Source organism: Lynx canadensis, chromosome E3, assembly GCF_007474595.2.
Source record: "Lynx canadensis isolate LIC74 chromosome E3, mLynCan4.pri.v2, whole genome shotgun sequence".
In the NCBI taxonomy this organism is placed as follows: Eukaryota; Metazoa; Chordata; class Mammalia; order Carnivora; family Felidae; genus Lynx; species Lynx canadensis.
Window position 1 is genome coordinate 1507280 of NC_044318.1, and position 10233 is coordinate 1517512.

At 59.0% G+C, this 10233-nt stretch overlaps 2 protein-coding genes across 4 annotated transcripts in view; both read right to left on the reverse strand.

The window, feature by feature from the left end:
• Positions 1-6335, reverse strand: part of UNKL (unk like zinc finger) — a 37899-nt gene extending 31564 nt beyond the window's left edge. For 2 of the 3 annotated variants that reach the window (XM_030301632.1, XM_030301630.1), the window contains exons 1-2: positions 6232-6335; positions 5010-5219 (exon numbers count right to left, since the gene is read on the reverse strand). In XM_030301632.1, coding sequence (XP_030157492.1) covers positions 5010-5219; positions 6232-6308 — 287 coding nt within the window. In that variant the 5' untranslated portion in view covers positions 6309-6335. The remainder of the gene's footprint in view (positions 1-5009; positions 5220-6231) is intronic. The other variant, XM_030301633.1, reaches the window with a different exon arrangement.
• A 1736-nt stretch (positions 6336-8071) lies between these two features.
• CE3H16orf91 (chromosome E3 C16orf91 homolog) lies at positions 8072-9352 on the reverse strand. Its single transcript, XM_030301642.1, has 2 exons — positions 9280-9352; positions 8072-9203 (listed from the first exon to the last, which is right to left on the reverse strand). Exons 1-2 carry the CDS (start codon positions 9309-9311, stop codon positions 8828-8830), a joined length of 408 nt encoding a protein of 135 aa, XP_030157502.1. The 5' UTR covers positions 9312-9352; the 3' UTR covers positions 8072-8827.
• Between the last annotated feature and the right edge of the window lie 881 nt (positions 9353-10233).

A 10233-nucleotide genomic window follows, 5' to 3' on the forward strand; every position in this document is an offset into this window, starting at 1 on the left:
CAAAAATAGAACCGCCACGGCCAGTCTGCAGTGGGTGACAGAGGCGGCCCACGCAGCTCACATCCACCGTGCGTTAGCACCAGCCAGGAGCACACTAGACCAGGCGTCAGAACCCCTGGAGGGCTTGCCAACCCCAGAAGGTGTGGTCCCCGAGTCGAGTCCAGGTAGGTTCCTCGGGTCCCAACTGCTGGTCCGGGGGCCGCGACAGAGAGTACCGCTGGGTGTTCGGGGACACTCAAGTACGACCTGACTCCCTGCCAGTGCCCAAGGCGCTCAAACAGGGGTGGGGAGACAGAGGTGCAAACCAGAACAAGTCGAGCAACGCCACGCAGTCACGGAATGTGGGGAACAGCAAATATGCAGAAAGACGTTGGGCTGCAGACAAAGGGGAGCAGGAGGGGCTTCTGGGGAAACCTCGAGGATCAGCTCACACCCGCCCCCTCCTCTTAGACACCAGGGATGGGGGGCTGACAGCCAACCCCGTGTTGGCCACGCCCATCCGCTCAGCCCCGCACCCCCTGGTTTCCAAGGGCGGCCCGGACTCCCGAGCCAGGGAAGAGGCCCCTCATCGGTGCCTGGCGTGGGCCATCAGCACCGACAACAGGTCCACACCTTCCTCTGCGCCCCCACAGCTGCCACCCTCCCTGGAAGACAAAAGCCTCCACTGGCCGCCTCTCCACCGGCCTCCGAGGGGGCCTCCCTCCCGGTCACCTCCTGCAACTTCACTCACTCGGCTGGCTAACATGTAACTGAAAAGCGCGTGTCCTGCAGACTGTCGGCAACTCCCCGGCTCCGGACTATTAGGCTGTGACGTTCCGGGCCTGCCCTGGCTCTCACCCCACCCTACAAGCCCAAGCAGAGTTCTCTTGTAAGGTCAGTTTGGAGCAAGTCCACAGCTACGCGGGGGTGAAGTTCACCCAGAGCTCAGGGCCCCAGACACTTGGGCTTTTACAACTAAACAGGCGAGCGTCTTTCCCTAGAAAGGGCAGGCTGAAGGCAGTGTGGTGCGGCAGGCATGCCACACCTCGGACACTAGGACGTCTCTCTGAGCCAACAAGCTCCCACAAGCACGCTCGGATTCATGAGCCGGAAGCCCCTGGCCCACCTGACCCCGGGCCTGTGTCCCAGATACCCCAAGTGCAGTGAGGTGGGGGGGGGGGGGGCTTGTGGGAGAAGAGCCAGGCCAGCCAGGGGAGCCCTGAAAGAATAAGGCCGCAGTAATGGGATGGGCCCACTTCCTAGTAAGCAAGAGAACCTACAACTGGGGGTCTGGAGGGTTGACTCCCCAGGTACATCCTATGTACCGCAGGAGGAGGGTTGACCGAGGAAAGAGAATGGTTACTTTGCACACGAGACAACTGGGGGCTGCTTGATTTCCCCCAATGAAGATGTCCCCCGAGGGCCGCAGAGGCCGCTGGGAAGGCGCCTAATCATCCCCAGGAGCCCCGCACCTGCTCGTCTCAACAGGAGGCACCAATCACACCTGGATTCCGGGCGCGAACACCCAAGCCGGCCATGATGGCGGAGGGCCTGGCGTGGGGAGCAGGGCCAGCTGGGGGCCTGGGCTGTCCACACCCGATGCCCCTGAGCAGCTTTCAGCATGAGGGTGGGCCAGCGAACACCTCCGACAGGAGTCGCTCTCCTTGAAGCCCAGCCTAAGAAATACCTGAGATGCACCCTCACAAGTGGGAACACAGACTCGATGGAGCTGGGCCAGACCTCAGGCTCGGAAGCGGCTTTCTGCGCCGCCGACTCTCTCGACTCTTACTCGAGGATTGTCAAATGCGCACACCGCTCCGCTGACCCTGGCGCTCCAGAGCTGCGGGCTTGTAGCCGCCGGGGCGGGGCGGGGCGGGGCGGGACAGGAACACGTGACCGCACGACCAATCGCAGCCGGCCCCGGGGAAGGGGCGTGTCCGCCAGAGCAGAGGGCCCTGAGAGGGCGAGCAGTGGACGCGAGGGCAGCGGGACCTCCCAGGCTAATGGGGGGGCCCGCCCGCGGAGAAGAGGGGGTGACAGCTGGGGTGCCCATGGGGAGGGGGAGATGACACCGGGAGGTCTATCCAGAGGTGACACTGGAAGCGCCACGGAGGTGAGGGGGGCCCTGGGGGAAGGGGCCACGGGAGGAGGCGTGACAGTGAGGGGAGAAGGTGAGCGCCATCCTAGGAAAGGCCGTGACAGCAGAGATGCCAATCCCCCTGGAGTCCCCATCCGGTCCTGCCACACAGCTCCGGCCGCGAGCTGCTGCCAGCCAGCTCCAAGAACAGTCCTGGATGCTTAGGTCACCCGACAAGGGCTTAAGGGTCTTTGCTCTTTGATAGGATCCATGTTCTGAAATAACGGGTTGGGGGGGGGGTCGCCTGGGAGGCTCAGCCGGTTAAGCCTCTGACTTCAGCTCTGGTCACCATCTCACCGTTTGTGGTTTCCAGCTTCATGTCTGACTCTGTGCAGACAGCGTGGAGCCTGCTTGGGATTCTTTCTTTCTTTCCTTTCTTTTCTTTTTTTTTTTTTTTGTTTTCTCTCCCCCCCCCCCACTCTGCCACTCCCTCTCCCTCTGCCACTCCCCCCCTCAAAAATAAACATTAAAAAAAATTAACAGGTTGGTAGTACACATACCCAAAACAGTTTTCGAGAACCCATAAACTGAAATAAAAGAAAGGTTCTGTCCTTACTCTGGAAGGTAGTATCTACTTAGGAATTCCATGGTGATGCTTTGTGAACCAGAATATGTAGTCAAACAGGACAAACGCTGTGCTGTTCCACTCGTGGGGGGTGAGAAAGTCCCTCCCCCATGGGACTGAGCGGTAATTACTAAGGAGAGACTCCCAGGGGAGACATCTGCTCTCTGCCAAACACTTCCTGAATTTCAGGCTGAACCTCAATACAAGTGACACAATCTTTACTAAGATATGTGTGACTTTCTTACTACATGGAGGGTCACAGGATGCACCCCAAACAGAAAATGTCAAACAGGCGCCTAACTGCCACTCATCTGGCTCTCAACGATGACCTCCGTGTCATGTAGATCACACGTTAATATTTCTGTAATAAATGATTGCCTGGGGGGCATCTGGGGGGCTCAGTCGGTTGAGCATCCGACTTCCGCTCGAGTCATGATCCCACAGCTGGTGAGTTCGAGCCCCGCATCGGGCTCTGTGCTGACAGCTCGGAGCCTGCAGCCTGTTTCGGATTCTGTGTCTCCCTCTCTCTCTGCCCCTCCCCCCTCGTGCTTGAGCGTGCTCTCTCAAAAATAAACATATAAAAAGAAACCAACTGCCTGTTATTTAATTACGATTGAGCCCAGCTGAAATGATCGCCCACAGACGCTTCATCCGTCCGGTGATGTCTAACAGTGGGGCCAAATCAATACCAGGACATCCAGACTCTGGAACCCCAAACAGCTGTTCAAACTTGCTTTGTCTACATGTACCGAAAGCATCAGTGAATACTGTCAGTCCTTCATAAAGGGCTCTGGGGTGAGGTCATACACGCCGGGTGACGGGACTGCCGCACCAGGGTCAAGCAGCACTGCCTCCCCCCTTGGGAACTCAGGACCCAAGGCCAGAGAGGTGACTGACATCGCCAAGAGAAATGAGGGACCTGATTCCAGGCCTCAGCCAGAGAAACATATTTCTTCTGAAGACACGTTTGCAGGAAAGATCAGTTCAAGAAGCAATTATATAAGGCACTTTTAAAACTTCACAGAAGTGTAACACCATCTTAACCAAGAAAGGGCTGGGTGCGTTATTCCAGCAAGCGTCAAGCTGCCTTAATAACAATCTTATTAAACTCTCTGGTGCTCAACTAAAAATATTTCAGTAAGTATATAAAGCTTATGATATCACCATGAACGAAAAGTTTACTCCCTGGCCTAAGCACCTTTGGAAAATGAAGGACACACATCACTCTGATGTCTGAGTGCAGCACAGTGAAAGCTGTCTTCAGAAGGGAGCATTTCACGGGGCTCCTGGGAGGCTCAGTCAGTCACGTGTCTGAATTTAGCTCAGATCATCTCGTGGTTCACGAGTTCGAGCCCCGTGTCGGGCTCTCTGCTGACAGCCTGGAGCCTGGAGCCTGCTTCAGATTCTGTGTCTCCCTTTCTCTGCCCCTCCCCTCACTCTCTCTCTCTCTCTCTCTCTCTCTCTCTCTCTCTCTCTCTCTCTCTCTTTCAAAAATAAACATTAAAAGAAATTTTTCTTTCAAAAGGGAGCATTCCTGGAGACGCAACTCCTTTCAAGGGATCAGGGGACTGAGCCCAAAGGACCTGCCCCAGATCAGGCCTGGATCCAAAGAGAAGTTGAACAAGCAGTTCAGAAGTTGAACAAGTCATTCAGAGGGCCCGGAGCTCAGTGATGCTATCTGACCTCCAGGCAAAGGCGGACCAGCCCTCCTCCTTCCTCAAACAGCCCAGGAAAAAAAAGCAAAACCTCCCGTTACTGGGTTCTGTCCGTTACCAGCCTATACACTCTGCCTGCACGTGCCCTGTTTTCCCATTCTACACATTGCTAAATAAATACATCTGTTCATAACACCATCAAGAAACTTGTAAGAAAAAAGCCAACCCAAACAAAACCTTGGTTTCTTAAACTTTAGAAGTGCTACATAAGCGACAGTCTGCAAATGAAATAACTTCCCTATCATTTTTTTTTTGTAAAGACGTTAGATATGTATGCTGCAAGGAAGTAAACATTCCAGGTATAACTTGCACAGGGTGAGCAAACATTTTAACACGCTCTCTGAACCAGAAAACATGGGGCAACTACAAAACGGTCCTAAGCCTAACAGGTGCACCTCATAAGGGTTGTCTCTAATACGGAAAACCTGGGGAACTGGGTCCGAGATGGGAAGTGAGGTCAAGTCGGTTGGCAGCGCCCAAAGGGTGTCCCGGAGACACAGTCCTGGAGGTAGAGAAAAGTCCGCCCACCACCACTGGTCACAAAGACCAGACCCCCTCTACAGGTGGCGGGTGCTGGAAAGAGCGGCCAGAGCTGGCCCCGCCCCACACTCACTCGTCGCCGTCGGGGCACACGCCGCTGGCCTCGTCGTACTTGGAGCAGTACACGTCCGGGCTGTAGTTGAAGGTGCCGTCGCGCCTGCGGAGCGGTCTGCGCCGACGCTGATTTAGGAAATGCCAATGGAAACAGGTAAATGGCCTGTGCTGGGCGCACTTGTGCTGCACAAACAGGGCGCACTGCTCTGTCCTAAATTCCTTTAGATACCTAAAAAGACAAACAGCGTTGCGGGTCGCTTCCGCCGCCACCGCCGCCGGCGGGCGGCCTCGAGGACTCGGGAGCGGGGACCGGACCCCGCAAGCCAGGGTGCCCCAACCTCAAGAGCAGCCCCCTCTCTGAAGGCAGGCGGCCCCAAACGGCCGCCCCCCCCCCCCCCCATTCCCAGCGCGTTCCTCCGATCCCAGGCACGGTCCCGGACCGCAGGCGCAGCCCTCGATTCCCGGCCCCAGGCGCGACCCCCGCCCCCACTCCGAGTCCAGAGGGCCACCCCCCCACCCAGCCCAGGCGCGAGTCCCCAGACCCCGCCCGCAGCGTCGCCCATCCCGGCCACGGACGAGACCCCCAACTTCAGGCGCGACACAGCGACCCCAGGCACGCCCCGACCCGGGGCAGAGACAGCCCGAGTCCAGATGGCTGCCCATTCCCGACCCTAGGTCCGACCCCGGACCCCAGACGGCCGCCCCCTCACCCAGCCCAGGCGCGACTCCCCAGACCCCGTCCGCAGCATTCCCCATCCCGGCCACGGACGCGACGCCCAACTTCAGGCGCGATACGGCAACCCCAGGCACGCCCGACCCCCCAAGCCGTGGTGCCATCCCTGATCCCAGGCGGGGGCCGCCCGACCGAGCGCAGGGGACCGCCCTCCTCCCCCCCCCCCCGCCCCCAGGCGCATCCGCCCCAGCCCCCGACCCTCCCCCGCAGAGGCGCGTGGACCCCCAGCCTCCCGGCGCGCTCCCCAACCCCCGCCCCCAGGTGCCGCCCCAGACCCTGGGCGCCGCCTTTCGACCTCAGGCGGCGGCAGCCCGCGTCGGACGGCGGTCCGCCGCCCCGAGCCCGGACGCGACGCGGAGGCCCGGGCGCGGGGCGGGGGGCGGCGCGGGGCCCCAGGCCGCACCGGAGGCGGCACCCAGGCCCAGGGGCGCGGGGCGCGAGCCGGGGGCGCGCGGGGCCGCCCCCCACCCCGTCCCCCGGCCCCGCCGCGGCCGGCCCTGCCACTGACCTGTAGTGGGTCGGCTTCTCCGTCTGCGGGGGGGACCCGCTCAGCGCCGCCGCCGCCGCTTTCGAAACCGACGGCATTTTCAGTCAAAACAATGCAGCGCGCATGCGCCAGGCGGGCCCGCCCCCGCCCCTCCGGATCTCCCCCCGTGCCGAGCCCCCCGCGCCCCCGCCGGCCGGCCCCGCCCCCACCCCGCCCCCGCCGGCGCCCCGCGGACCCCAGACCCGCCGGGCGACCTAGCGCCGCGCCCCCATCGGCGGGCACACGCCCCGAGCGCGCCGCCCCGCCCCCGCGGGCTCCCCTCGTCCGCGTCCACCCCAGTCCGCGCTCTGGCGGACCCCGGCCCACCGCGCAGCGCCCTGCGCCACCCGCAGCGGGTCCCCCCGCACGGGGGCCGCGGGCTGGCTGGTCACTGGCTCTCCACTCGTCCATGACTCTGACCCCCGGGGCTGGGTGCTGAGCTGCAAAGAATGGAGCCTGTTGCTTGGGGCTGGGTGTGTGAGAGATGGGGGCCATGGGGTGCGACTGCCGTGGCTACCCAGCTTTCTTAGGGGTTAGGAACGTGTCCCAAAGTTAGATTGTGGCGATGGCTGCCCCGAGTGAATATAGCGAACATTTTCATTGTATGCTTTAAGTGGGTGAAGTGAACACCATGTGAGTTATATACCATTAAAGCTGATTTTCAAGGAAGAATCCAGGACATTTGGGTGGCTCGGTTATTGAGGGTCCGACTCTTGTTTCTGGCCCAGGTGATGATCTCATGTTTGGGGAGTTCCCCGGGGGACTCCAGCTCCGGGCTATCAGCGAAGAGCCTGCTTGCGATTCTCTCTGCCCCTCCCCCCCCCAAATAATTTTTAAAAAGTAAACATTTTTTTAAACACCAGGCTAAAGGGGCGCCTGGGTTGCTCAGTTGGTTGAGCGGAGTTCAGCTCAGGTCATGATATTGGGGTTCACGAGTTCAGCCCCGCATCCGGCTCTGTGCTGACAGCTCAGAGCCTGGAGCCCGTTTCAGATTCTGTGTCTCCCTCTCTCTGACCCTCCCCCATTCATGCTCTGTCTCTCTCTGTCTCAAAAATAAATAAACATTAAAAAAAAAAAAAAGGTTATACCCACCATCGTGTTTTGAAAAGGTGTGAATTTCTACGGACAGATTCGTCGTTTTCACAGTGGTTGTCCCACAGTGGCATCGTTAGTGTTTCTGATTGTCTTCCTTTTGCTTATGACAGCGTCTAACTTTTCCTGATAGATCACATTGCTTTTGCCATATGAGAGTAACTTTCAATTACAACAGAAATTCTTTTCATTGGGTTTTTTTATTTCCTACAAAAGCTGGGAAGGGAACAGTTAAGGGTTCTGGTTTGAATGACTGGGTAGCTCACAATTAAACGTAACAACCTTGCCAGGATGGAGAAAGGACGGCTTCGTTCTTTGTTCCCTCCCAGATAACAATCTTCCCAAACCTTGATCTACCTCCAAAAAATGAACATACTTGGGGGCTCCTGGTGAGCTCGGTCAGTAAAGCATGGGATTCTTGATCTCAGGGTCACGAGTTCCAGCCCACTGGGTACCGAGCTTACTTAAAAAAAATAAAAATAATTAACATATAAATCTATAAACATCCTTCTATCAATCCCACCTGCCACACAAGCGGAATTTCCGGCTCAGTCGGTTAAGCCTCCGACTTCAGCTCAGGGTCATGATCTTATGGTTCCTGAGCTCCAGCCCCACATCAGAGCTCTCCGCTGTCAGCACTGAGCCCGTTAGGGATCCTCTGACCCCACCACCCCCCTCTGCCCTCCCCCCAGCACAAACACGGGCTCTTTCTCAAAAATAAAACGTTTAAAAAAACGAAAAATGCTGCCCAGTTTTATTCCACTCAGAAAGTTGTTGCCTTGCTAAAAATAAGACTTTGTAAAGCCGAGAAAGTTCATTATTTCCGGTATCTTTTGTAAATCCCACAATTTACATTTAGGCTTCTTTCCTCACTTCCTATTCTGGAAAAACAGAAAAACAAAGGAACTGGAGAGGACTAAAAGGCACCCGCCCGCCCCCCCCCCCCCGGCCTTTTTTTTTTTTTTTTTAATGAGATGCAAAAAAGGGAGGGGGTTGGCTTAATTCCACATCACCAAATTAAAATTTATTGTCAGTTTGTCAAACGAACATCTATTTCTACACAGCACGGTACGTTAAAAAACAAAAAGTTTCACTCTTCTCCCAGTTACTCTGTCTCGGAAAGCAAACGACCTGCAGACTGGGTTACGCTGGATTGCCAGTGTCACCAGAATTGCTTTGGAAACATGATCGCGTTGGAGAAAGACACATCCCAAATCCAACGGTACATAGTGCAACCAAAACCCTTTCCACGGCTCGGAAAGAGAAACGTCTCGGGGGCGTATCCGTTGGGCAGCAAGTATCAGGCGAAGAGCCGGTTCCGTTCTGTGGACACTCTGCTCTGCCCTCACGCGGGTCGGTGTGGCCAGCTGTGCCAAGTCCTTCACTCTGGGGACGCGCATAACCAAGGCAGAAACGGTCAAACGCGATGTCAGAAGCCCAAGGGCGGCTGCCTGTCTCCTCGCTGCTAGCCCCCGCCGGCACCCCGCTACGTTCTCGCCTGGTGGACGGTCGGAGCTCCAGGCTCCTGAGAACGATCGCCGGGCTCCGGGTCCTCTTCTCCCAACACCTGTTTCAACCACCGGTCCGTGCTGGTCTCCTGCCTGAAGAAGCACCAGGCCACCAGAGCCATGAGCGAGAGGCTGAAGGGCAGCACCCTCCACCAGGGCCGTTGCTGCTCCCCTCCCAGGGAGTGCTGCACTTTCCAGCGGGACGGGCTGGCTTTGCTGGAGGAAAACTGAATGGGACGGTTAGGGTCGTCCTCTTCCTCAGCCTCGGCCGCGGGCTGGCCCTGAGCCCGGACACCCGGCGGCGGCTGCAGGTGTCGGGAAGCCCCGCGCACGAACCTCAGCGCCCGGACAGCCCTGGAAAAGAGACAGCCGTGAGCGCGCCCGCCCGCCGCGCCCGCCCTCGGCCCCTCCGAGGCCGCGCGCAGCTCACCCGGTGGCCGGCGCACGCCAGACACGGCTCATCGCGACCCTGACTCTGCGCTCGGCGGGGCGGCGCGGCCCGTTTGCGTCACTTCCGGAGCGCGAAACCGGAAACCGGTAGCCGTTGGAGCCTCCGCTCACGACTACAGAACGTGGGCCCGCTCGCGCAACGGAAGTGACCCGCCTTCTCCGGCGGCCTTTTCCGTCGCAGCCCGCCTACGCAAGCCAGGCCGCACGGGCATGCCGGGAAATGTAGTTCTCCCCCAGCCAGAAGAGGAAAGAGCTGTCCGGTGCCTGGGCGTCGGCGGGGCTGGGGCGAGATCGTCGCTCTCGGTCTCCTGGCGATGGTCCCTCAGCCGCAGGGCACGACCCCGGCGCTCACCGCGCGGCCGGTCTCCGCGCTCTGGGCCAGGGCCGCTGTCGGGGACCGAGGCTTCGGAGGACTCCCGCGGCGCCTTCCTGTCCTTCGGGCTGTCCCGGGGCTCCCTGCCCCACGCGGTTCCCCCACCTGGCTTCATAGCGAAGCCACGGTAGCTTTTGTCCTCCAGGCAGACTGGCCTTGGTGTTGTGAGAAGACTACATGGAGTGTCCAGGCATCATCTTGTGGGGACGTGTGTGTGTGTGTGTGGGGGGGGGGGTGTCTTGGTGACAGTATCAGATCGTGAAGCCACCTTGTGAGCTGTGATGTGCTACCTGCCTCATTCAGCTTCTTCCCCTCTGGAGCGTCCCTCTCCTACACCTGCTTCCTGGAGAAACACCAGACTCCGGGACCAGTGCCCCCCCTCCCCGCCCCACCAGGCACTCTCCAGACATTAGGGCGAGAGCTGTGGCTGGAGGTGTTCCCAGCTCAACAACATCTGGGAGTCCTTCCCACCCGGGGAAGCCCAGCTCCGATGCCCCGCGGCAGCTCAGGGCCCAGGCTAGACTGTTGAGAGGTGCCTGTGTCAACAGAGGCACCTGTGTG

Bases quoted from the DNA above. Each gene is read 5' to 3' on its own strand.
- CE3H16orf91 (XM_030301642.1), bottom strand. From the start codon at position 9,311: ATGAGCCGTGTCTGGCGTGCGCCGGCCACCGG. The intron at 9,204-9,279 runs GTGAGCTGCGCG...TCTCTTTTCCAG, and splicing joins TGGCGTGCGCCGGCCACCGG to GGCTGTCCGGGCGCTGAGGT.